The 27,850-nt window shown below is 39.5% G+C and overlaps 2 protein-coding genes across 2 annotated transcripts; both read left to right on the top strand.

Moving 5' to 3' along the window:
• Positions 1-4,235: 4,235 nt before the first annotated feature.
• Positions 4,236-15,411, top strand: LOC143104658 (protein SSUH2 homolog). The gene is made up of 12 exons (XM_076268817.1): positions 4,236-4,333; positions 5,883-5,972; positions 7,922-7,997; positions 9,203-9,332; positions 9,517-9,577; positions 9,742-9,863; positions 12,012-12,074; positions 12,209-12,288; positions 12,410-12,502; positions 13,154-13,259; positions 13,757-13,864; positions 14,121-15,411. The coding sequence occupies exons 1-12, from the start codon at positions 4,312-4,314 to the stop codon at positions 14,259-14,261; spliced, it is 1,092 nt and encodes a 363-aa protein (XP_076124932.1). The 5' UTR covers positions 4,236-4,311; the 3' UTR covers positions 14,262-15,411.
• A 1,190-nt stretch (positions 15,412-16,601) lies between these two features.
• Positions 16,602-27,842, top strand: ssuh2.2 (ssu-2 homolog, tandem duplicate 2). Its single transcript, XM_076268818.1, has 10 exons — positions 16,602-16,811; positions 17,573-17,702; positions 18,670-18,730; positions 19,924-20,045; positions 20,357-20,419; positions 23,960-24,045; positions 24,268-24,360; positions 25,017-25,122; positions 25,478-25,585; positions 26,555-27,842. The coding sequence occupies exons 1-10, from the start codon at positions 16,717-16,719 to the stop codon at positions 26,693-26,695; spliced, it is 1,005 nt and encodes a 334-aa protein (XP_076124933.1). The 5' UTR covers positions 16,602-16,716; the 3' UTR covers positions 26,696-27,842.
• Positions 27,843-27,850: the final 8 nt, after the last annotated feature.

A 27,850-nucleotide genomic window follows, 5' to 3' on the forward strand; every position in this document is an offset into this window, starting at 1 on the left:
TGATGTTTTGAACAATAAATTGAATAGTTTATTTAAAAAAAAGAAACCGTGGACGTGAAACTACTAGTTCTAACCCAGTATAAAAGTCCAGCTGACAATTCCATTGTGTATCTTGTTGGAGGACATAAGCCTGAATGGTTGAAAATCAGCTACACACATAAGGTAAGTTCCAGACTGTATGTAATTAATAGCAAAATGGATAACCATGAAGATGTGATCTGATGTTACATAGGTTGTCTCTCTCCCACAGTAACAGTAATATCACCCGGATCAAAGCATTCGCTGTGCCTACAGGTATTAATTGGCCTATGTACAAGTGCTGTAAGAAGGGTAGTTGTCATGTAAGGCACATACTATAATTTTATTATTGTTGCGGTTACGGATTGGCAAGTTACGTTGCGGTCCACTTGCGACGTTGCCGCAATGTTGCCTGAAGTTGTTGTTAAGAACTGGCGACGTCGGTAACTTACGTTACGGTTACGGAACGGCAACTTTCAACTCCACGTTGCTGCAACGTCACCTGATGTTGCGGTTACGGAGTGGCGACGTTGGGGAGTTACGTAGCGGTTACGAATTGTCACCTTTCACTTTGCATGTTGTGGCAACGTTGCTGAACAGGACTGGTGGCGTCGGTAACTTACGTTACGGTTACGAAACGGCACCTTTCAATTCCACGTTGCTGCAACGTAACTTAATGTTGCAGTTACGGATTGGCAACGTTGGGGAGTGACGTTGCGGTTACGAATTCTCACCTTTCACTTTGCATGTTGTGGCAACGTTGGATACGACGTTGTGGCAATGTATTTTGGGTCATTCAGTTACATTGCAGCAACGTACTGGCAACGTAACTGTGCTAGCTGGGATGGCATTTAGAATAAAGAATAACGTTCGCGAACCGTTCTGGTTTTGTTGCCAGCATAAAAACAAGCTTACCATCGGCCTATCCGCAAATTTTAAACACAAGGGATAAATTGAACGATGACGAAGTGGGACATATAGGCATAGTTCATATTGGAAAAAAAGTTATACAATTTGGAACTCTAGCTTTTCCCCACCGCAGTCTTTTAATGCCATCTAATTATAACGTGTGCAGTCAAATCACACCCAAGATTCGCAACGATATGAGCAGCAACTTGATGCAACATTCTAAAACCTTGCAACTGTGACCAGACATGTGAATGCTTTGCGAAGGCTTGTAACGACGTGCAACATCTAATTCACACTGCTGTAACCTCCTTTCTATAACGGTTTCGTGTCATTGCGAATCTTTAAACAGACGATCTGACGGGTTTTAGAAGATTAAATACAACCCGAAACTAAAAAACAGACCAGGCCTCTACTGGAGACCGGCCTTTAACCCAAACCTGTAGCCACGCCAGGCGTTTAAAAGAGACAGGCGTCTCTTAGGGACTCGGCGATTATTTGAAGTTTTACGGTAATACGCTTTTTCATTATGCAGAGTCTAAGTAGGCAAATTAACTAGCCATACAAACTGGCAACTGATGACCAGGCTTTCATTTTACTGTGTAAAATAGCATTAGCTGTTAGGATATTACCCAGGATATTGTCACAGCTAAACCTAGCTTCTGTAATCTTTCAACCAAAGTTAGGAGTCATGTTGAATAAGGGTGTGCCGCACGGATAGTCGCATATCACAGAATATAACTCACCATCACTGACTGTTTATGGGGCTACCAATCTTGCAGTCGCAATAAACAATGGATCCAAGACATTTTCCTGTTCCTATTCTGTTTATGTAGGCCAATGTATTTGTGAATGTAGCCTGCACAATGCAAAGAAATTAAAGATAAACTATGGTGCATTTCCATACTCATAGAAGTGAACATTGCGAGACACCAGATATCTCTTCTATGATCTCATCCCAGAAATATTTTCTTTGACTTGTTAGTTTTTTGAACATTTATTTTATTTATTTATTTTATGACATAGCAGCATGATGTTGAATCCACATATCCTTGCGAAAACTATTTTTCACTAGCCTAAAGACTGAAAGCTAATTGCATTCACGTTCTACTTAAAGTGACAGGCACTCAGTTAGATTTAGCCTAGGTACATACCACAAATGATGATATTAAACTTTAAGACAAGTGTAGCCTAATAATTGAAATATCAATGTGATGTATTAAAATTACTAAATATGTTTTATTAATAATTATGCAGATCATAAAATACTATAAATAATTAACAATATAACGTTTATATGAATTAGAAATAGAAACATATGACAACCATCACTTTCTATATGTGTGTGTGTGTGTGTGTGTGGAGGGTCAATCAAATTCTATGATTGCCACTGATGTGAATGATCTCACAAATCACACAAACCAAATCAAATGTTAAAAAATCCCAAAAGTATCGAAATTGAGATTCTTCACTTACTATTGGTAGCCTATTGAAACAATAATCTTGGTATCGTGACAACAGGAGTTGGGGATGTGTCCCCACCAAAGCTGAGACCAAACCTACGCCCTTGCGTAACCGTTAACAAAACCGGCATCATGTGCACGGCCCCAGTTAATCCAGTTAATGAACGACTCCCCGAAGCCAAACCTCCCTAAAGTGGAAAACAGGAAATTCCAGTTCACCCTATCAAATGCTTTTTCTGCGTCCAGAGTTGCTATGATGGTATTATCTTGAAAATTTGTGGAGTGATACATTATATTAAACAGTCTGCGGGTGTTGGTGGATGAAATTCTGCCTTTAATGAAGCCAAATTATATTTAAAGAACATGCATTATTATCATTTTTCTTTCTTTTACTGTTTTTGTAGAAGGGGGGCATTTGGTGACAATGTGAAGTAATGTTAAGTAATGAAGTAATGTCTTATGGGTCGCCAAAATCTAGATCAGAGAGAGACGGTTACAGTATGTTTCTTTTTATTAGGCTGGACCACTGTTGACAGACTCTTTCTTGATTATTGTTTGAAAAATGTACGCCTATAGGCCTAATCTGTAATCTTTATAATCCATCTCAATGTTTGATCATCAAAATATTAACTGGCAAAGGAATTGGACACATAGAGAGCAGGAAATAAGGAAATAAATTAGATGGATGAAAAGGTTAACCAAAACAGTGTGAGGACAGCCTGAAATGTAAGCCTGACCTCTGAGGTATTTGCCCTAAGTCTCTGCTTTGTTCCAATGAGCTGAACCTGCTTTGACATGTTGGATCCATGCGACTCCTCTGGAATGATGGTGCTACAATAAAAACACATTAGTCTTAGCTGAGCTGTGTAGCACAACTTCCCAGAATCATAACGCCTGAAGATGTATATGAACATAATAGTAGCCTACCAAGTACAACCCCAAATCAGAAAAAGTTGGGACGTTGTGTAAGATGTGAATTAAAATCTAAATGTAATAATCTGCAAATCTCGTAAACTCATATTTAGCAGCAAAAAGGACACAGACAACATATCAAATGTTGAAAATGAGAAATTTAACTATTTCATGGAAAATATATGTTCATTTTGAATTTGATACTAGCAACATGTTTTTAAAAAAAGCTGGGACGGGGGCAAAAAATGCTGGAAAAGTTGTGTAATGATAAAGAAAACAAAAGGAGGAATATTTCACAACTAATCAGGGAAACTGGCAATATGAATGGGTATGAAAAAGAGCCTCCTGGAGAGGCAGAGTCTCTTAGAAGTAAAGATGTAGGGGTATTCATCACTCTCTGTGTAAACCTGTGTGGACAAATTATGAAACACAATTTTAATGGTTCTTAACATTAAATTATGAAGTATTTGGGGAGTTCATCATCTACAGTAATATCAATAAAATATTCAGAGAATCTGGATAAATATTTGCAAACAAGAGCTGAAAAACAATATTAGATGGCCGTGGTCTTTTGGACCTCAGATGGCACTGCATTAAAACCAGACCTGTTTCTGTAGAGAAATTAATTGAATGGGCTCAGGAAAACTTCTGACAACCATTGTCTATGAGCACATTGATAGCCTACTCAAAAAGTTCAAAAATGCTACTTTACCATGCAACAGCCAAAATTGTATTAATACAGAAATAGCACCGTATCTGAACCTGATCTTGTTAATGGACTGAGGTACAGTAATATCAAAAAAGGTCCTGTGGTTAGACCAATCATCTTCCAGGCATTCAGTTGTATGCACTGCTGTGGATTGAAAAAAATGGTTTAAATCAAATATTTAAATAGCGGCCCCTTCGGAGGCGGGTCCACTAGGGGCTAGTGCTACATTCCAGCCTTAAGTAGCCTAGCCTTTTCCGAGCATTGGAATCTGTTGTGAGACCTTGCCTTTAGAATAATTTCATAATGTTTACTCCAGGAGGTGGAGGTGAGTAGTTCCACTATCTCATTTTCTTGCCATTGGTTCTGAGCTCACTCAATAGTCTTGAATCATGATAGCCTACGGTAGTGCTTTCTATTGAAACGGCACACTTGTGGTCTGCGTCTGCGTCGCATGTTAGCCAAACAAAATATTTGGATTGATGATGAAAACGAGTCATTTTGTAGGCCTAATCATATTCATATCTCGCCTGTCATAACTTTGGGAACAGTGTAGCCTAGTGTAACGTAGCCTACTACGAGCCTACTAGGCACGACATAGGCTAGGCTATCGCTTAATTGGCAAAAAGTTAATTCTCAGAGTGGCATATGTCGCCCATTAATAAGGAATGTACATGAAAATAATTGTTTTGTCTTTTATTTGCCTTGATATATGGTAGGCTACCAGAAATACTAATCGCCTACTGTTTTGACTATCTGATTACCCGTCACCACCAATGCCCATCATGCCCGTACGACCACCCCTATAACGAATTCGTTTTTTTTTTTTCGTTTTTTTCCAGATTTCAGTTTTTTCTAACTTGAAGGTTTTCATGTGTAATAGTGGATTACTGAAAAAACAAACGTTGAGAGCTAGCAAATAAATTGGCTTGGGCTTGGCTTTGATTTCTGCATTAGCTGCTAGTCATGTTACATGCGTGCATAGTTATAGCTTTCCAAGGCAGCTGCATGGAAGTGTGTCAGGGTGGCCTATATATAACTTCTCCATAATCACAATCCATTTCTGAAGTTTACTTTTTGCTGGCTTGTAACGTTTTCATGTTTTATACTGTTTGAGTAAAGCTGGCTAGATTTGTACTATTAGTTCTAATTTTGTACTATTGTACTAAGCAAAATTTGCCATCAAGCTTGAAAACAGAGGATTAGGCCTATTCAGAGGCGTCACTACACTTATGGGGCATTTGATGACGCCATTTTACCATAGGCCTTTCTCTATTCAGTTCATCATGCTGATGCTTATGTTTTCAAAATCAAAGACTGGTTTGTGTTCTTTCTGGATTTAAATTGCATTCAGAAGGTCAACGAGAAAGTCCAAGTTCCAAAAATCACGCCTCATTCATAAGGCCGCATTGATTTCAAACGCGCTGTGGGGGGAATGCTGCGGGAATGTGGGCGTAGCCTATAGGCTAACTTAAAAATGCGAAACTGAAGCAAACATTCACTCTTTCCCTGGTATTATTAATCTACACAAATGCACTGCCCCCTTTGTTTTTTTTTTTAAAGTTGAACGTGAGATTTTTACGGGGGCACAGTTTATAAATACTGGGGCACGACCCTATGTAATGAAACCAATCAACTAGATCAGTTAAATGATTGCATGTAGGCTTCTGATGACTGCTTTTCAGCTGACCTGCCAGTTTCACTGACAAAAAGGCTACCTCTTGAGCCTATACATCACTTGACCACTTCATCAATGGCACAATTCCACAGTTTAATGGAAATAATACAGTAAAATATGCAAAAAAATATGTTTCCCCAACTGCTTCATGGATTTAGCTATACAAATGGGCAATTAATTTGTTGTTTCTCCTTTTTAGCTGTCTATGCACCGCCAGGCCCAAACCCCACTGCCCCACCGGTGTATGGAAATGTGCCTGGTTACGAGGGTTTCATGGCTGGAGGGGCAGGTATGTGTATTCAGGAGGGGCCAAGCCTGCACATGCCTGTGTGTGTGTGTGTGTGTGTGTGTGTGTGTGTGTGTATGTGTGTGTGTTTTTTTCAAAGGGGTGTTAAAAGTGAAGACGGTAAGAAAAAATGGCACCATCGTTTTCATGTAGACGTGGCCTGTGTGTGTGTGTGCGTGTTTGTGTGTGTGTTCATCTGTTTGTGTTTGGTGTTTGTGTGTGAGTGTGTCCATAAGCAAGGCAGTTAATGAACACCCCATCAAATGTTTATCTGACTGCTGCTTGTCACTGGTGATCCCTCTGAAACAGATCATAGAACCTCTCCAGAACAAACCCTGAGATGAGCTTTTCTCCCTCTCTCTGCTTGGCCATTTAAACAAAGTGGCAGACCATCCCCCATATCCCTTTGTTATAACCACCACTAGCCTCCAAAATGGCTCCTTATTTGGTCCTTTCTTAGAATGAAATAGACTAAGAAGTGTGATCAATTTTTGGTTACCCAAAATGCATACTGACAATAAAACTATGCATTTCTGTAGTTTCTTGTAGACTATTTGGATTGGTAGGCCATGTCAGGTTCTGATAATGACTACTACACAAAATGGAATAATTATACAAAAGTCTCTATTTTTGCATTTTATATGGTTTCATGGGTGTGTATAAGATGGACTATACAACTAATATTGGACAAAACAACATGAATATTTAATTCCTATGGATTCCTGTGAATATTTCAAGACCAGGAATGTAGTGGTAAAATAAGAGGTGGGTAAACAATTCTGTGATCACAGTAAGGTGTACTGTGCCATGCTGTAGGCCTATCAGGTTTTTAGAAGAGGCATTCAGAACATGTTTGATGATGGTGGAGGTTATTGACATAACTTGATCACCTAAGCCCTTCCAGGGGCCTGTTGCACAAAAGCAGAATTAAGACATCCGGGATAAGTTACTGAGCTGCGCTCAATGAATCCAAAACAAGAGCGTACAGGCTTAATTGGTTGCACAACGAGCAAGCCAGGATGAGCAGACACGGATTCATCAAGCCAGGTGAAACCTATCCTGGATAATTGCGCGCTCACGGCTCCCTCAAATAGACCCCGCCACCGATCACAGATTCACTGATTCACCATGGCAACCAGAGCGGCTTCATTGCTTCTTCTACGGTGTGAAGTAGATAGATAGCCTTCTCACAACAGCAACAAACAGCAACAGCTCTGTTAAGGAGAATATTGCAACTAGTTCCGCGACCACCACACGTGAAATGGTTAGGCACTCCCGTGACGTCACATTGTCGCATGACAGGTCGGGAATGGCGAGTATGTAAAAGTTAATTAATGATCACAAACGTTTAAATAATGACAGTGGGTCTAGGTATATGTGATAACAATGTGTAGTGGGCAGTGGAATAACTATTGGTTTCCGTTTGTGGTGACTGATGACTGAGATAAGGGATGAGATTAAATAGATCCTGGACCTTAGCCTGGTCTGGAGCAGGCTAGCTCCACAGAATAAATCGCCATGGTAACTTATACCATAACATATCCTGCTGCCCCCTATCCTGCTTTTGTGCAACTGGATCACGGATAAATTGAGCCAGGATAACCAAGATATCCCGGCTTAATCCCTTATCCTAGTTTTGTGCAATAGGCCTCAGACCTTCAAAATGGAAAATTTATAGACAAACAGCTGCCAATGTCACAATCAAACTGAGCATGTTTTGCAAATAACCCATTATTTACAAACAAACAATTTGATTAATTAATTTCTTTACAAATAGAAAAGCATTTTTTCAAACAAACACTGTTTTTTTTTTTTTTTTAATGCAAGACAGTGGACCAGTTTAAAGCATTTTCACAGTGGAATTAATTTAAAGGACATACTGTAAGATGCAGTATTAGTAGGCTACCACTTGTTGATGTTGACATGTTGTGGGCTGTTGTTCGTTTTGGCAGGTGGATATATCCCTCCTCCTGCTCCTCTTCATCCAGTGCCAACACCAGATACTCAGCCTGAGCAGATTGACTGGAAGTAAGATTAGGAAGTACTGATTATGGTCTTACTCACCATTGTTTTGTAAATTTTTTCTACACCATTTTGATGCTTTTCAACCTGTCCAAGGGAAAAATACTTTCTTTATGTTAACAATTAACAGAGTTGCATTCATTGTTGCTGTGCTCTTTGTATGAGTGTAGTTAATATTACTAAATTAAAGGAGAAATCCAGTGAGTTTTCACATAAATCCCCATTTCCCGAGGTCAGTACAAAAAACGAAAACAAACGGTTTTACCTAGCTTGAGTTGCTACAGGCAACAGCTAAAGCAGCCAGGCAGCTACAGCGCTACACTCTGGGGGCATGTCCGTGAGCTCTCATTTACATGCCCACAGAGTGTAGCGCTGTAGCTGCCTGACTGCATTAGCTGCTGGCTGTAACAACTCGAACTAGGTAAAACCGTTTGTTTTCGTATTTTTCGTACCAACACTACTCGGTGACCTGAAGAAGCAGAGATGTCCGAAGCATTGTCACATAAATTCTTAAAGTTGTTTGAAAAACCGTGCGCATATTGCATGTTATTATTCTCCATAGTGTAAGCAGCAGTAAGAAGCTTTGCTGAAAAAGCACGTACAGCTTGCACTGATGAAAGGCTTGCCAGAATGTCTTTTATTTCACATATGTTATATTTGGGTTCTGGCTAGCTGGTAATATGGTACTGTGGAAGCTAGTTCTACATGTTCATGGACTGGACAAACCACAGCACTGCATAGTGCATACAATTACAATCACAGACTCCACTGACAGAAGACATGTTCTTCTTAACTACTTTCACATGGACATTAATATTCCGACTATTGACCTTATTCAGAATAAGACAATATTGTGATTATGTGGTTTACATTAGTTGTTGATAGAATATTCCATTTATATTTATACATGTTTACATATAACACAGCATAGTCCGATTATTGCTAGCAAAGACGGTTGATTCCGTAGAAGTTTCTGCACCGGAAATTCTAATAGCATGTTATGCGACTAAATATCAGAATACTCCATATCTTAATTTGATTATTGCTTATTCATATTATGACCTTATCCGGGTTAAGACAATAAGAAAATGCTGTTTACATGGCGGCGTCTTATTCAGAACATTGTCTTAATCAGGTTAATATTGGAATATCAATGTCCATGTAAAGGTACTCACTGTCTGAAACATGTAATTTCTTTGACCTTGTTTTAGCATCCCTGCAATCACAGAGGAAGCAGCACAGGCAGCCTTTCTGGAGTTTGCCGGCAGCAACTGCTGCTGGAGCAAAGCCCCTGCTAAGGACGGAGTCATAACCAACATGGAGGCATTCAACACTTATCGGGTACCTGGCCCTCATCTGTAAAGTGCTACTAGCTTTGCTTAACTTCTACATTTTCTCTGAACACAACTTCAAAAAGTCGAGATTTCCTCTTAAATTAGTGTGTAATTCATTCCAAAAAGAAGTGCGTTCCAAAGTGGCATATTAAGACACATCAGTTTAACTCTGCTGTTGTCTCCTCTTGTAGTATCGGCTGGAGACCTTCACTGAATCCAGAACCACTGAGTGGAAAACTGAAGCATTTAAAGGTATATTGTGATCTCCATCCATGTTTTTTTTTCTTTCACTCTCTTTCTCTATCTCTGTTTGTCTATGAGAGGACTACTAACATGTGTGCATAAAATAAGTGACTACTCTCTCTCTCTCTCCACTGTGTGTCTCCCTTCCTCCTGTATTTTCTTGATTTGACCAGGTCAAACTGTGGATGTTGGCTTGCAACCGGCCCCACCTCCCTGGGCTATTCAAGTGCAGACGCCTGCCCTGTTTAAGGACCATGAGGAAAACATAAAAGTGCCCAACACTGCCTCTGTGAAGGTACCCTGTGTAAAACCAAGTGCCCTCTTTTAGCGATCTAAACCGATAGTCTGAAGATAGTCTGTTTAGCGCGAAAACTGACCCAAGGGTGTTTTTCTGCATTAAAGGAACTGTATGTAAGAAATGTATTTCAAATAATCATAAAATGGCCCTGATATGTCACTAGACATTAAGAAATCATCAAGAAATCACACAACAGTAGTCCGGCCAGGATATTGTCATTTAAAAAGTGAAGTTGCAGCCCTCAACTGATGTTGATGTTGTGTTTTGTCATGTCATGTTGTGTTTTGGCCTGATGCGCCACCCTCTACCTATCTACTAATCACAAAGTCAGTAGTGTTTCGGCATCCGGGTTGGCAACCTCAAGTCAGGAGGGAGGGGGAGGGGATACACCGCTCTACAGTAATTTGATAACTTTCTTCATATTATTATCATATTACCTACCTTATGAGCAGGCAATGGTAGTCTGAGCGCGATCCAGGATCCAGATCCGGCCGCCTTGTTTTCTCGATCGATTCGCTCGTCGTGCACACATACAAATCTTTTTGCTCCTATTATATCACCTAGCCAGGAGCAAAAGTATTGTCACTCGTAGAAGCAGATTCGAGCACTTGTATCAATTGACTTGTAGTCGTGCAAGAAAATCAAAGCGATCTGTAGAATTTTATTAATGAGATATTATTTCACAGATGCACAACTTTGGATGCATTAGTTCACATTTGGGTTTACAAATGCACGAATGTTGTGCATGTTCTCAGATTATGAAATACGGATGTGCAAATGTGTTTCGCACCAACTGCGCTGCAACGATTGGAGCAAAAGTGTCGAGTGCATGACTCTTGAAAGTTGTGACTCACAGGATATGATTTGTGTACCTGTAAAAAGGATTTGTGAACCCGTAGCCCCTATTTTGTGTTAACAAGATATAAAAAAATATGTACAACTTCAACTTTACTGTTACAAATTTATGACTTTAGTGTGCACATGCAAAATCTGCAGTTAAATGTGCTCGCCACTTTTGCACCCAATATACCTTCATACTTATAAGCCTGCAGCATGCTTCTGTGTCAACTCCACGCTGTAGCTACGCTGTCTCCTACGTCGTGACCCTTTCAGAGTTCTGCGTCGGGGTTGCTTTGCATCACGGTGCATTTCACCTCCATAACTAGAGGGTGTGTAGCTTCGAAGTTCGGTGTCGCCTGTGTCTGTGTCACTCACCACTGAAACGGTACTCAGAATGGCAAACTTCATAGACTGTCGTGTTCAAATATTAATCTTATTTGTTTGGCCTTTTCTTGCTTAGATTTTGTAAAAAGTATTGAGAAATAGACACAGTACTGTACCGGCAGTACTGCTTGCTGGCGAAGTGCTAATTTCAAAATGTTATTGACATATAGACAATTTACAAACCGATAACCCCGTCATTGTAACCAAAATATGTCTTGAGTTTATTTGCAAAGCTTATGTCCGTGAACTAGCATGTTGCTACTCCCCACAGTAGGCTGCTTGAAACACCGACTATCAACACACACAGGACGAGTTGACCAATCATAGTCCTTGCGGTCTGCGTCGCCTCGACGCGAAGAGTGCACACCGAGCTACATCGGTGCAAATGGAGCTACATCGGTGCACATCGAGCTACGGCGGAGGGCTCGGAAGGGGGTTCGCGGGGACGCAGAGGGGTCTGCGGGGCTACACAGTCGATTCGACGCAGAAGCATCCGGGCAGCCGTGGCCTACTGGTTAGCGCTTCGGACTTGTAACCGGAGGGTTGCCGGTTCTAACCCGGACCAGTAGGCACGGCTGAAGTGCCCTTGAGCAAGGCACCTAACCCCTCACTGCTCCCCGAGCGCCGCTGTTGTTGCAGGCAGCTCACTGCATCGGGATTAGTGTGTGCTTCACCTCACTGTGTGTTCACTGTGTGCTGAGTGTGTTTCACTAATCCACTGATTGGGATAAATGCAGAGACCAAAAGAGTATATACTTATACACATAAATATAAGCATATATCAGCCTTTAGACCGGAGTTCTCCTTTAAAGTTCTTAGGGACTGTGTCTGAAGTGAGGCACCAGGCTGTTTGAGATAGTTTCCTTGCTGACATGACATCATATATTTAACACAATCTAAATCTATCTGTGGCTTCCTCAGGGCTGCCACATCTGCCAAGAGACAGGACAAACCCGGTGTGACGTGTGCACTGGCTCTGGCAAGGTATGTCCAGCTAGGCTAACAGTGGGTGTGTCAGAATGGGTTGTTGCATGCACAGAGAATAGAGGGTATGTATCCTCTTATGTATCCTCTCAAAACATTGTTGTGTTCTTTAATATAATCTCACTGTCCTTCAGAAACAATGCAATAGATGTGATGGCAGTGGAAGGAGGTTTCAGGAAGCGTGTGAGGACTGCAGTGGAACAGGAAAAGAGCAGTGAGATACCTCTCTCTCTCTCACTCACTCACTCACTCACACTCACACACACACACACACACACACACACACACACACACACACAGTTAAAATGCGATAACATTGTCCTGGTGGCCCACAGCTGTACTGATTGCGGTGGGAAGGGACTGCAGAAGTGTGAAACCTGTGATGGGACGAGGCAGATACTGATGTTCATCAACCTCAAGGTTACATGGTGAGTTAGTCATTATAAAGTTTGAGTTTACATAGCAACAATACTTTGATTATATTAAAAATGGTATGGTTTGTAAAAAAATAAATTAACATGGCAAATGTTTTAGGGTGAGTCATTAAAGATGCACTCCAGCCATCGATTAACCCTTAAAAACTCATCTTAGTTTTTCTATTGAAATAAAATCCCTTCATGGCCTTGACTCGGTCTGCTCCCTCTGCCTCATCACCGTGTTAGGAGCTAATTGCCCCTGCCCCCAACACCTTATACAACTCCACCTGCTAGACAACACGGTTTGATAACATTACCAAATGACTAACAGTTATGTTAGTGTTATTTAAATAAACTCCTGGTGTATTTACAAACTTTTCAATGCCTCATTTTATGAGTAAAGAACATAGTTGTACTACTGTAGAAGTTTCGTACCATTCAGGGCATTATTAGTGGGGTAATTTACGAGATAAAAGTTTGTACCATTACGACTGCATAAACTCATTAGTTTCTGACAGCGCTAATCGACCAGGGTTCGACCAAGAGAAAACAGGTTCTGGGAGGGTGTTTGGCTCAGGGTCATGGTGCAAAGGACCCTAGGGTGAAATTACTCCGAACCATCGCTTTAAGTGATGCTAACAAGTGGTCCACTGTGCTTTCCAGGAAGAACAACCTGGAAGATTATGTGGCTCAGCAGTCTAGCGGTATTCAGATTGGGAACCTCACTTCAGTAACTGGAAAGAAGCTCTTTCACGACACTCAGTACATGGTAGGACATAGAGGGAAAATGACCTAGCTAGAGACAGAGATTGGTTTGTTTTCATTTCTTTTCAATAAGAATTTAACCGTTTGAAATAGCAAAGTATAGCATAATGAACTTAAAGGAAAATTCCGGTATTAGCACTTTGAGTCCCTTTTCTGGTTTGTTTTGGATGAACTAGAGTGGTGGACACCGAAATTTTTCCACCACTCTTGTTCATCCAAAACAAACCAGAAAAGGGACTCAGAGTGCTAAATACCGGAATTTTCCTTAATTGTTTGTAAATGTCAATAATTTAATGTAGTACCTAAAATATTTGGAAAGAAATATTGTTGTATTTTGTACTGTATTTGTACTGTTGTTATTGTTTTTAAGTGTTTTCTCAGAATGGTGTGTAAACTTTTGTGCACCAGAATGACCTTTTCCACTAGTTTTTTAGGCAAGGTCTATAGTTGAGCATAGTCCAGTAGCTTTAACGTAGGCCTAACATGATGTATCCAACGTAGGTGTACCCAGTGCTTGGCTTCCCAGATCCCAACTTGGCTCAGGCATCTGAGAGGATGGTCAGGGAGCACCAAAGCAAATTCTCACAGTCAGCACGCATCCATCAGCAGGTCAGCTCTTAACTATTTACCCCTCTATCTCTTTTTCTTCTCTTAAAAACCAACACACACACACGCGCTCACGCACACACATGCACATGCACACACGCACACACACACACACACACACACACACACATACACATACACACATTGAATTTCCTGTTAGACTACCACTGAATAGTATCAGTCTTTGCGCACATGGTTTATGTTTTGACTCTTCAACTCTTCATTTAAAATAAGACACCTGTTTGCTCTTTTCTTTCAGCAACACACAATTGAATTGATTCCTATTACCAAGGTGGCCTACAAATGGAAAGGCGGCACCCACCTTTTCTATGTGTTTGGGAATGAGTCGAGAGTTAGTGCCGATGATTACCCTGCCACTTGCTGTTGTGTCGTGATGTAATTTATGGGCCAATGCTTGTGGTCAGTACTTCCTCCAAAAGTATTTACTCTTGAATATGTAAATGAATATGATGATATGATATTGGTGATATGATATGATATTGGTGTAATGTATAGTTTTAGACTACTGTTCTCTCTTTTGTATCTATTTAGCAAAGGTTAGAGCTTGTTTATCAAATTTAGCAGTTTTCTTCAGTGCTTTATCAGGGTATCAAACCCACAATGGACTCCAGTCAATTAAAACTAAAGAATTTCTGTAAGTAAACACACAGGGTAATTGAACCACTAGTGCCATTTGTGTTTGAAGTTGCCTGAAGAAATAATGTTGAATAACCAGTATAATAGGATATAGTAATTGAGTAATCATCATGAGCTTTACATGTCTACTATGTGATATCAAGGATTTGTTACAAGTTGACTGTACACAGAAAACACTTTTACCTCAAACTCTTTCAGTGACCTTACGGGTTTTGGTTGTGGCGTTGTTTCCTATGCAGCATTTACTATGTGTTTTTTTTTTTTTTATCACATTCCAATTGTAGTACAAACTGACAATTGAGGCATTCACTCCTTAATACTGATATGCTTGCATATCTTAGGCAAAATCAGAACTCAACCTTGTGAAACAAATCAGTAAATACCGCAGTATTTAGTGGCTTAATAATTGTCATGCCCACCACCCAATTCAATAAATTAATCAATTTAGTATCCATAAGCCAAACAGTATAGTAATCCATATTTTTATTCTGATTTTATCTTCTTCGCCATCTTCTTGATTTTAGTAATTAATGCCTTAATTAGTCACTGTCACATGCTGTTACAAGAATAGGTTTAAAAAAAATCAAAGATGCTGAATTGTGTTGCTTAAGGATTTATTCTCTTCCACGAGTGCCTAAAACCACGGTTCTATCCAGTGCAAACAGATGCAGCATTTTGTTTATTAAGAACTTGTTAAACACTAACTGCCATAGAAGAATAAATGAACAAAAACTTTGGAAAGGGTGCTGTTATTTATGACTGGTGATGGCTTACTGTGTCAAAAAATTCAACTGAGCACTGTAATATTGCATGCCATGTTGTTATCCTGTTATAGTGTGTATGCATGAAACCATAGACATGTACATGACTAACCAATAAATCAGTTAGTCAAAGTTTTGAGTCGTTGTCATGAATTGACATTGATTTGGAAGGAATTGTCTATAAGACACATTTTATGCATATAGCACTGTTTTACTGTTATTGCATGATTGTATTAGCCTTTTTGTTATCCTTCTAAAAAATTTTACTCAGTGTAGAGAGTAAAAGGCTAAAACAAATAAAAAAATAAAATAAAATAAATGTGCCTTCTATCAAAATGGCTGATATTTTCTTTTAAATAGATTAATTAAACGATTTGTCTGTGTGTGATTCTTATCTTATCTCTTCACAATAAGATGACAATGGAAGCTGCAACGGTCCTAACTTGACCCTGCTGTGCTGTTTCAATGTTGCCATACACCGTAGCCAAATAAGGATGCATTTTTACGGCAAGATAGGGGATGCTTCTCTGACGTGCCTTCTTGCTTTTTAAAGAAAGTCGACAAAGACGTCAAAACATCACCTGAAAAAATGTGCTTATGAAAAAAAATAATAAAGAGCAGTAAGGCAGAGCCCTTTCTATGACGCATTCAGCCCTATGGTTTCGTTTTCTTAGAAAAGTGAGGAAGTGAACTGAAAAGATAGGCTACGTCGCTTTGATCCAACTACAACCATCCAAGAAGTTGCCTCAATGGATGATACACGTTGCTTGCTAAGGTGAGCCAGATACAAAAGCCGAGTAGGAGGTTGACGCTATAAATTCCAGCACATTATTTGATCTAGCCTGTAGTCTAGGCTTATGCCTAGGTCTAGTTGTTGACATTCTTTGTGCATCACTCTAAGATTTGCTTTTAAAAACGTTAGATTTAAATTTGTTAAACTGTAGGCCTAGGCTAGACGTAGGCTACTACTTTCTGTAACTGCTTTATTAAAGTGCCTAATTGTATAAATGTAGGTCTACTGTTAAACGTTTGTGGTGCAACAATTAGGTAGCCTAAGCTATTTGATAAATGTTTCTATGACAGTGATCAAGATGAACCAGAGAGAGTACGGGGGCACTTGAAAGAAAGTAAGTAGGCCTACCGGTATATACTCGCGTAGAAAGTTACATTGTCTATGCATCCCATTTCAACTTTTTCTTTATGTTATCTTCCAAAAAAAGATTTGTCTGGAGCTTCAGCGCCTCCTGCCGAAGACGTCAACACGTTTCCTGAAGTTGGCAAAGGTAGCCTAATGTAGGAGTCAAACGTTATCATGATCGCATTGCCATACCTTGCACAATTTAAATTCCAGCCAGTAATTCTATATAGGTTCAATTTCATGCAAAACAGAGGCTAAAAACATTGATGATGAAAATTGTGGTTGTGTATTGAGTGGGGATGAAAAGCCAGTGGGATGCTGTTTTTTCAGACCTGCCACCGCCATTTGCTGACAATTCTCTACGGCCCAGCCAACCCCAGGCACCCCACTGGGAGTAAGTTTGAATATTTCCCATTTATTCTTTGGCCATACATGTATCCAAAGACACTTATACTAGAGTAACATTAATACAGATACAGTAAGTTAAGTGAACTATAAGCACTAATTTTAATCATTCTTACACAAGCAGATGAACACAGTGTGAAAGTGCAGATGAAAGCTATAGCCTATAGGTGTCGTGTCAGGGACCATATGGAAATAGGATGCAGGAAAATATGACCTGCTTTGCATCTGCTGTTAGCCTGGGAGAACCCAGACGAACTTGTTAACAAATTCATGATTCAATCTGAGAATTGAGAAGTGGTCGTGTTAACCAGGCTAATCTGCTATTTGAATCTCTTTTTGCGAGTTGTGAAATAGGAAGAACTCTGGCCTCCTGGCCATCTCTGCTTCGAGTCTCTTAAGATATAAAATCTCTCATTGATTGATTGTACACATTCTTAGAAAGAGAACCAAGTGAATGTATAGTTTGGACACACACACACATACACACACACATTTGTAGGCTTTTCTTTATTTTGACTACTTCCTACATTGTAGAACAATACCGAGGCAAAGACAATGAAAAAATAGTTTAAAAAAAAGGGAAAATGCATTATTTTTTTTAACAAAAAAAGTCACTGCACTGTGCTTATAACATTTCTAAATTATATTTAAACAAACAGTCAGAAATATTTATTTGTTACTTAAAGCTAGTTATATCCGAGTTACTTCAGTCTCTCCACTGAGTGGTGCTGCTCTCATTGTTTTGACCAGGATTCCATCCATTAGTGAGGAGCTGGCCAGAGAGGCGCTGGTTGAGTATGTGGCCTCCAGGTGCTGCTACAGCGGCAAGCCAGCCAAGGAGATGGTCTTCTCCGACCTGCACTCCCTCAACACTTACAGGGTGGGTACGCCATGGGAATGCTGATGCTTATGCCATGCTGGAGTATCTGGGACTTCAATCTCCTATAGTCACACATTGCTTGTGCATGTCAGCCTGGAAAATACCATGGTGACCTTTAGGCCGGTGTGGGTGTAAATGATTAGACTGAGACCGTAATAGTGTTTGAAAGCATGAAACCAGCCCACACACTTTCTGTAGACAAGGCTTTCAGGAGGATGCCTTTGGCTGAAATTACAGGGAATAGCCGTAGGGCAGATTTTTTAGGGGAAGACAAATAGGTAGGCGTTGACTTGCTGGCTTTGATTATGCTTAGTCTTTGTCTGTGTCAGAGAAAACACACTGATATCCCAGATCTGTGCCCATTGTGGGGGTAGTGCCTGTCCCAGAGTGGCTGCCTACTAGGGCTGTGTATTGGCAAGGACCTCACTATCAGGGGTGTAGTGGTAAAATAAGAGTGGGCTAAACTATGAATTCTGTGATCCCGGTAAGGTGGACTGTGCCATGCGGTATCGTTTAAAAAAAAAAAAAATGGCATTCAGAACATGTTTGATGAAAGTGGAGGTTATTGTCCAATGTTTATAACAATACCAGTGGTATTAAATGGTCCCTAGAGTGTTGATGAGTGTACATATTGTGAGAGTCAATAATACCCTGTGATTTTTGAATGTTAAAAGAGAGAGTTGGATAAACTCTAATAAGAGGTGGATAGAGTATAATTCTGTAATGTGGTGGGTAAACTGTGTTCACTTGCATTTAGCCTCCACTACAGCCCTGCTCACTATACGATTTGCATTATAATACATGAGTCACAACACAATACATCACAATATATCATGATATGATACATATGGTGATATATTGCAATACTTTTTACCAATATATTGATATTTCAATATCGAAAGCATAGCCCTACTGCCTACTAGGGTTGCCAGAGGTTTTACACTAAGTCTACCTCTTTCCCCAACAGTATCGCCTAGACACCTTTACGGAATCCAGATCTACTGAATGGGCCAGTGAGCCGTACCACGGTAAATGATCAGTCTGGTTCCATTTCACAATGGCGTTCAGCCCAATTATGTTATGGGATTTAGCTAACACTTTTGTCCAAAGCGACAAATAAAACAATACAATAGTTAAATTAACAGTGAACAGTTTTAAAAAGTTATTTTATATATTTTTTATATAAACATGATCATTATCAATTACTGAGGGAATTTAAATCGATATAGAATTACAACCCCAAAACAGAAAAAGTTGGGACATTGTGTAAAATGAAAATAAAAACAATGTTATAATATTCAAGTCTTGTAAACCCATATTTAGCAGCAAAAAGGACATAGACAACATATCAAACGTTGAAAATGAATATTTGGACTATTTCATGGAAAATACATGTTCATTTCGAATTTGATGCCAACAACAAACACACATAGACAATGGTTATCAGATGTTTTCCTGAGCCCATACAATGATTTTCTTTACAGAAACAGGTCTCGTTTTGATGCAGTGCCATTTGAGGTCCAAAAGACCATGGTCATTCAATATAATTGTATTACATACTTCACAATTTCATGTTAAGAAGCGTTAAAATTAAATTGTTTCCGCCCCCGCTGTGGCGCAACTGGCTGGGGCACCGACACTGTACGCCGGCGACCCGGGTTCGATTCTCGCCCCGTGGTCCTTTCCGGATCCCACCCCAACTCTCTCTCCCACTTGCTTCCTGCACACAGGTTTACACAGAGTGATGAATGAAGATACCCTGTTCTTGGGTTCCTGTTCCTCTTTTTCATACCCAATCGTGTTGCCAGTTACCCTAATTTGTTGTGAAACAATCATCCCTTTGTTTTCTTTATCATTACACAACTTTTCTAGCATTTTGTTACCCTCATCCCAACTTTTTTTGAAACATGTTGCTGGTATGAAATTCAAAATTAACAAACTGTATATTTCCATGAAAGTCAAATTTGTCATTGTTCAACATTTGATATGCTGTCTGTGTCATTTTTGCAACTAAATATAAGTTTAAGGGATTTGCAGATCATTACATTCTGTTTTTATTCTCATTTTACACAATTTCTCAACTTTTTCTGATTTGGGGTTGTAATCCAATTGTCTGTCAACTTTTGTCAAGTAGTTTATAAATAGTACATAAATGATTGAAGCCTTGAGTGTGTTGTGCCATGTTTGTTTGGGAATGTTTGTTTGCCTCTGCTGTTCTCAGGTCAGGTGCTGGACGGCTTCAATGGTGTGGCAGCAGGACCGTGGGATGTGCCTGTGCCCATTCCAGCCATGTTTCAGGACTGTCAGAGGGATGTTCGTATCCCCCATTCATCCTCTGTCAAGGTAAAGAGTCCTCAAAATATCAGATATAAGTAAAGTGGAAAGTAAATTTGTACATGAGGAATTTTTTTTTTTAAATGTACAACAGCATACATTTCTATAATCTACGCATGCATGTATGTTATTTCTGCATAGTATGATAAAAAAAAGTATATTCAGTCTTTTTCTGTCCAGGTAAACTTGTTTAGGAAATGTATGACCTATGCATAATAATCTTCTGCAAACTTACTGTATTTGCACTGATAGCCTTAAGCACATGAATCTGTTAAGGATGGTGTAGGGCGTGTTTCATAAAGATTGCAATTCTATTTTAGGGCTGCAATCAATGTTTGTCTTTGGGAAAATCCCCCTGTAACAAATGTGTTACATCAGGACAGGTGAGTGACTTGTACATTGTTTTTGCAACGTGTGATTTAGGAGGCTAGTAGTTGTATAACTATTCCATCTGGTTTCAACTTCTTGCACAAGCTTCAGGGGCTGCCTACCCATCCTTTCTGGTGCAAGGATAAGTTTATTGTTAGCCTTTGCACTACTTCTAAAATAAGTTGCCACTCTCCTTGCTCTGTTCGAATATCTGTCAATACCTCATGTTCCACAACTGCCTTCTTGACGATGAGGTTGAGAGTATGGGCAAAGCAAGGCAGATGGCATAGCCCCAGCTTTTCAGTGGCTGCTACCATATTGGCCGCATTGTCCATGGGCGTAGATTTAGGGTGGGACGCTAAGGACTAGTCCTAATCAACATTTTAACATGACAAAATTGTCCCCACCAATATTTTAGCGAACTCATTGCTGCTGATCATTCCGACAGCCAGCAGCCAGCACAACAGTAGGCCTACAAGAAACGTCATTTGATTGAATGAAAAACCGAGGGGGAGGGGGAAAGGTTATGTAGATTTGTAGATTTGTAGCTTGAATTTCCCCATGGGGATCAATAAAGTATCTATCTATCTATCTATCTAGATCAGCTATGCCACCCAAAAAGAAGAAAGGGGACATAATACGCTTTTTCATTATGCAGAGTCTAAGTAGGCAAATTAACTAGCCATACAAACTGGCAACTGATGACCAGGCTTTCATTTTACTGTGTAAAATAGCATTAGCTGTTAGGATATTACCCAGGATATTGTCACAGCTAAACCTAGCTTCTGTAATCTTTCAACCAAAGTTAGGAGTCATGTTGAATAAGGGTGTGCCGCACGGATAGTCGCATATCACAGAATATAACTCACCATCACTGACTGTTTATGGGGCTACCAATCTTGCAGTCGCAATAAACAATGGATCCAAGACATTTTCCTGTTCCTATTCTGTTTATGTAGGCTAATGTATTTGTGAATGTAGCCTGCACAATGCAAAGAAATTAAAGATAAACTATGGTGCATTTCCATACTCATAGAAGTGAACATTGCGAGACACCAGATATCTCTTCTATGATCTCATCCCAGAAATATTTTCTTTGACTTGTTAGTTTTTTGAACATTTATTTTATTTATTTATTTTATGACATAGCAAACATGATGTTGAATCCACATATCCTTGCGAAAACTATTTTTCACTAGCCTAAAGACTGAAAGCTAATTGCATTCACGTTCTACTTAAAGTGACAGGCACTCAGTTAGATTTAGCCTAGGTACTTAATGATGATATTAAACTTTAAGACAAGTGTAGCCTAATAATTGAAATATCAATGTGATGTATTCAAATTACTAAATATGTTTTATTAATAATTATGCAGATCATAAAATACTATAAATAATTAACAATATAACGTTTATATGAATTAGAAATAGAAACATATGACAACCATCACTTTCTATATGTGTGTGTGTGTGTGTGTGTGGAGGGTCAATCAAATTCTATGATTGCCACTGATGTGAATGATCTCACAAATCACACAAACCAAATCAAATGTTAAAAAATCCCAAAAGTATCGAAATTGAGATTCTTCACTTACTATTGGTAGCCTATTGAAACAATAATCTTGGTATCGTGACAACAGGAGTTGGGGATGTGTCCCCACCAAAGCTGAGACCAAACCTACGCCCTTGGCATTGTCAGTCACAATTGTAGTCACCAATCCAGTGAGGCCCCAGTCAGTAATGAGGTGTGACAAAGCCTCTTTGATGTTGTCAGCGGTGTGGGCTTTTGGAAATGTTGCCACTCCCAAAAGAACTGAACTCAGATTTGTATTGGCATCTATGTAATGGCAGGTGACTCCCAGATATGAGTCCATCGTAAGAGATGTCCACATATCAGCAGTTAGACAGACAGCAGGGATGTTGTGTAATTGTGCAAATGCCTTTTGTTTCTCTACTGCATACATACTTCTCACTCATCATTGCCTTTAGAGTTTTCCTGGATGGTAGAATGTAGGTGAGATCCAACTTCTTCACTAAAGCCCTGAAACCCTCATCTTCCACAATAGAGAAATGCTGGAAATCTTTAACTATCATGTTTAGGAGGGCGTCATCAAGCTCTTTCTTCCGTCCTGAAAATACACAATACAATGACCACATTAGCAGAACCCACAAGCAGTGTTTAACCAAGTGAGCTAAAGTAACATGTCAGCTTTTCATAAATGGAGTTCACACACACTGTGTACACACAGTGCATGTTCACGGTGTAGGCCTACTATACAAAATATGTGGCCTACACCCCATGGAGTTCAGATAGGTAGCCTTTAATAGGCAATAGCCTAATATGTTCAATCAAAATTGTTTGTTTGGGGTCAGTCCTAAATGCAAAAAAAAAACTTTTTCAGAATGGTAACTATTTAATTAGTCTTTTATTAAGAGAGTTTCACTTATTTAGTGTAATTATTATCATTAATAACTTTAACTGAATAATACGGATAAAGAAATGTTACCTTCAGTTGGTACAGACTGGGCCTCTGAAGTTCGTCTGCCAAAGTTAGTGGGTGTTTCGCACGTAGATGGTGAAGCATTGAAGATGTGTTGTTGGAATAAGACAAACTTTGATCACATATACCAAATACCACTTTTGGGACTCTCCAGACTGAAATGTTCCCACACCTGAGTGCGTGCAATTTCCATAATTAATTATTAGCGTTAATGATCTAGTCAGACAGCGTCTACAAGCAGCAAACAGTACTGTGATTGAGGAAGGACTTTTATTCTTTATTCTATGGGAGTGATGGTTGAGTCGGCAGTGTTAATTGACACTCAAACAACATGGTCATCATCATGATTTTACAGTGTACAGTGTGTCGACCCACCCCTAGTAATCACAGGTATCTTTGGCTGACATGTTAAAAACTGCCCAAAATTTAGAATCATTATGACACCCTCTGAATGCATGCCAAGTTTCGTGGAATTCTGATGAAAACACACTCATTAATTACATACACAAAAGTTGCAAGAGTAGGGGATGGAGTAAGAGATGGAGACAAATTGACAAGCGTGATTTATTTTTGCGAAGAGAATGTGCAGGACTGAGCGGCTGTCATATTTTGTAACTAAAGTCACATTACATTAATCTTGAGAAGCGAGTTTGGGGTTTTATTTTACACTGGACTATTTAAACTTTCTGACACTAAATTGGATTCATGCATTATCATACCGGATATGTAACCATCCCACCTCTTGTAACATACTGTACACCTCAGGTGGCTTTAAACACCATGTTCTATTCTCTACATCTGACTAACTTATGCATTTATCATGTATACAGACCTTACTGTTCTGTAACTGACACTAGATGGGTCAAGCCCTTGAGTCGTGGAGTTTTTCCTCGCCACTGTTACCCATGGGCCCTCTTTTCTTTTCTCTGATTGTCTAACATTCTGTAAAGCGCCAAGAGACGTGTAATGTTTTGGCGCTCTATAAGTGAAATTAAATTGAATTTTATTTGAGTTTTCTTTTTTGAGAAATGTAAATCTGATGTTCTTGCCTCAGATTCAGTGCAGTGTATGCACTGGATCAGGCAGGGACCACCACTCTGACACCAGGTGCCGCAGCTGCAGTGGATCTGGACGAATCCGGTAGGTGACATTATTCCCTCCCACAGCACAGCACAGATCCAGTGTTTCATTTGTCATTTTGTTTATATATGTTGAGCTAAAAGTACTAAAAACGTGGGATTCAACATATAGCGCACGTTTACAATTAAGTTTGTTTGTGTTTTGTAATACTCCATGTAGTAATTTCTTTTAATTATATTTTCATGAATTGTCCCTGAATCCATTTTTATTGTTCGTTCACAGGTGTAATGCATGCTCAGGTGCTGGTTGTCTGCAGTGTCCCAACTGTCAAGGCAAAGGCCAACTCCTGTGCTTCCTTAAGCTTACCGTCAAATGGTAGAGTTACAGTTCCTCTGGTGGTTATGCTCTAAATCAGTGTTTCTCAAACTTTTTCAGATGAAGGACCACTTAACCATTAAAAAAGAAACGCACAGACCACCTAGCTAAAAAAAAAAAAATTAGACCTACTTCAACAGTATATTAGCCTACACAATAGGCCTATTCGCTGAACCACCTTGCTTATTGTCTTTGCACTTTGGTTATTGTGTCAGAGGATTCATATGATTTAAACTGGCATAGCTTACATAGACAGTGTTCCAGAACTGTTTTGATTTACATACAAGTTGGTTCAATATTGAAAACAACTCATCTATATTATATTTTACCACGTCTGCTCGCGGACCACTTGGGATATCTTGCGGACCACACTTTGAGAAACACTGCTCTAAATGTCTATTTACACTGGCCCAACAAACACCAAACAAAACCCTCCGGCAAACTCCAACATCCATCCAAAAGGGTCAGCATTACCATTGCCGACTATTTCTCCAAAGAATTCTGCTGGAATTCTTGCTCCTTTGCGTTTGGAATTTGTAGGGTCAGAGTGGAGTGAGAGAAAGCCTCCTTGAGAAAACCGATTGTTTTCTAAAACGAAGAAGTTGTTGTCAGTAGTGTTTGGTCTCTGCAGCATGTGTGTTTCCTTGTGTCTGTAGGAGGAACCATAGCAGCGTGCATGTAGTCGACAAGCGTTCTGGATTTCCCGTGGACCTTCTGCAGGAGGCAGCGGGGGAGATGCTCTTCACTGACATGAACCAGCGGGTGAGAGGGATACTGCTAGCATGTAAAAACAAACAAATGTGCTAAGAAATACAAAAAGTAATATACATTGCACACTGGAGGGTATATTTTACTGCAAAATATACCCTCCAGTGTGCAATGTATACTACTTTTTGACTTTTCAATAGTTATACTGCACACCATCAGCACCTGGAGGAAGAAGGGCTGTGCAAAGGGACTTTACAGCACATGAATGAAGATTAAAAAAGAGGCCAACACTGTTGTTTTTTCATGTTCCATCATTTTAATGTGCATGTGTTCTGGAGTATTTCTATGTTTTCAGATTTCAATACAATATAAATTCTGAAAAATGGTTTTATGTTTTTGATAATGACAGGTGTACCCAGTGGAAAGTTTCCCAGATGGGGCCGTGAATGCTGCATCTAAAAAAGCTGTGCAGGAACATCACATGCAGTTCTCCACCACCTGCCGCATCCTCCAACAGGTAACATCCTCCACCTGTGACACCTTACCTACAGGATGGGTAAAAGTTCAGTCCACAGTCTGAGTATTTGTTGCAGGTTAACTTTTTTAAGCCCCTGCCTCTCACTACTCATTCAATGATATGTGACACACCCAACATGTGACAGTTGCTTGTTCTCAGGTTAACACATGAATGTATGAGAAAGATCTCATGAATTATTATTAATATTTATGGACAATTCTTTCCTAAATATACAGTATGATAACATATGTGTTATTCTGAAAAGTTACCAGTCCTAAAACACCAGAGATCTTATATTTTTTTCTATACACATCCTCTAAGGGCAAGTTACTGTACTTTGCTTACCCTCATCTCACCAATAGCCTACGAGCACACATATGTATGTGTCTGCCTATGGTTGCCTCATTTTCCAACTAGAAATTGAAGCTCAAAACCCTATAGCTAGTCCCCTACTGTGCATTGATAGCCTGTGATACCCTTTAGAAGCATTGCAGTATGAGAGCAATGTGTTGATATCAGTATCAAAAAAGCAAGTAGGTGTGAGCATAAGCCACGAACAACCTGACCTGAGCTAAACCCGAGAACTGAAAACTGACTGACTAACTAATTAAACTCTATTGGGTAACACTTTATTTTATGGGGTCCTTGTTCCAGTGTATCTACACAATGAAGTACAGTGTAACAACCTTCACTTCTTATTACACATAATACTAATGATCTGCAGGTACACAAAAATACATTATGTATGGACAACATGATATTACATATTACATAGGTTGTTACACTGTATTTCATTATGTAGATACTCTGGAACAAAGACCCCGTAAAATAAAATGTTACCCTCTATTGTGTCTGTACTTGTATGTTAAGCATTTAAAATATGTTTGTCTCTTTAAATGTAAATGTTTGTAATAGGATATGTCTGTAAATTTGTACTTTCCCCCCACACTTCAATGCTTGCACGACCAGAGGCAGACTATTGAGTTGATTCCTGTGACCAGAGTGCACTTCACTTGGAGGGACAAAACTCACATCTACTTTGTGTACGGGGCCGAACACAATGTCTACGCCAAGGACTACCCAGTCAAATGCTGCTGTTCCATCTCATGAAAAACAGAAAGAATCCTTATATATGATAATGAACTTAACACAGCGATGTATAGGCTACTCATTAGGCTCTGGTGCATTAGTCAAATGTTTAGACATAGCTTACAGAATAGTGATGAAAATGTTGTTTTTAGATTAGTAGATTCAACTTTTATTGTCATTGTGGAGAGTACAAGTACAAAGACAACAAAATGCAGTTTGCATTTAACCAGAAGTGCAAAAATAAGCAGAAAAGTGCAATGTGATATACAAAGTATAAAATGTGTTGTGATTAAAACAAATGTTTTATGCTTTGTTTATACCAAACCCACTGTGTAAATGAGTTGTAAAGAGGGTGTATTTCAGCACTGAAACATTTCAAGGATGCAATTATGGGGCTATTAGGTAATACCCGTGCTCTCTAGTTTTCTTTTAATAAGTGCAACTTAATTTCTTTTAATACATTTTCACTTAATAAGTGTCTAAACTGCAGTTTTCTGAGTATCAAAACGGCAGTTTTGGAGGAATTAATTACAGTTCATGCAGGAAATGGGATATTTTGGACATGGAAAAAACTCCCAGCACTGCACTTTACTCTAGAAATGCAATATTTTGGTCATGAAAATATTTCTCTACTACTTTGTAGCCAGACCTACTTTTTTTCCCATAACTGCAGTTATAGTTTATCAAAATGGGGACTATTGACTGTGTAAGGCACTTTCCCATTGTCACAGCCATGCCAGGTTCTGCCTCAGCCACACCCACTCCTCAATCGCTGGCAGCCACTCAATCATTCTCCCCTGAGTACTGATTACCCACACCTGTGGGTAATCACAGGTGTGGGTAATCACACTGAAACTCTTTTTAAGCAGCTGAGACCAGGGCTACCTGTCGTCGCAGTTACCAGAGACTCAGATCAATACCCTTGGCTGTCACACAGTGCTCTCTGCCCTTGATCTTGGACTTTTCTCTCCCTCAGTTAAGTCAGTATCCTCTGTGCGTTTGAACATTCTTTAAGGACTCTCTTTGGATTTCTGTTTATGCTGTTTCTGGATCTTCTGTGTGTTTTTGGAGGCTTCTCATTTACCCTGTTCATTTTGGATTGATCTTCTGTGAGTTTTGACTGAGACACGTATTCTTCTAATAAATACAGCTTTGATGCTTGAACTGATCCTGTTG

This window comes from Alosa pseudoharengus, unplaced genomic scaffold (assembly GCF_046254945.1).
Source record: "Alosa pseudoharengus isolate Yale_2024_CS ecotype anadromous, Long Island Sound unplaced genomic scaffold, YU_APseudo_1.1 YU_APseudo_1.1_scf_5, whole genome shotgun sequence".
Classification (NCBI taxonomy): Eukaryota; Metazoa; Chordata; class Actinopteri; order Clupeiformes; family Clupeidae; genus Alosa; species Alosa pseudoharengus.

Bases quoted from the DNA above. Each gene is read 5' to 3' on its own strand.
- LOC143104658 (XM_076268817.1), top strand. From the start codon at position 4,312: ATGTTTACTCCAGGAGGTGGAG. The intron at 4,334-5,882 runs GTGAGTAGTTCC...TCTCCTTTTTAG, and splicing joins GTTTACTCCAGGAGGTGGAG to CTGTCTATGCACCGCCAGGC. The intron at 5,973-7,921 runs GTATGTGTATTC...TCGTTTTGGCAG, and splicing joins TTTCATGGCTGGAGGGGCAG to GTGGATATATCCCTCCTCCT.
- ssuh2.2 (XM_076268818.1), top strand. From the start codon at position 16,717: ATGAAAAGCCAGTGGGATGCTGTTTTTTCAGACCTGCCACCGCCATTT. The intron at 18,731-19,923 runs GTAAATGATCAG...TGCTGTTCTCAG, and splicing joins GGCCAGTGAGCCGTACCACG to GTCAGGTGCTGGACGGCTTC. The intron at 25,123-25,477 runs GTGAGAGGGATA...TGATAATGACAG, and splicing joins TCACTGACATGAACCAGCGG to GTGTACCCAGTGGAAAGTTT.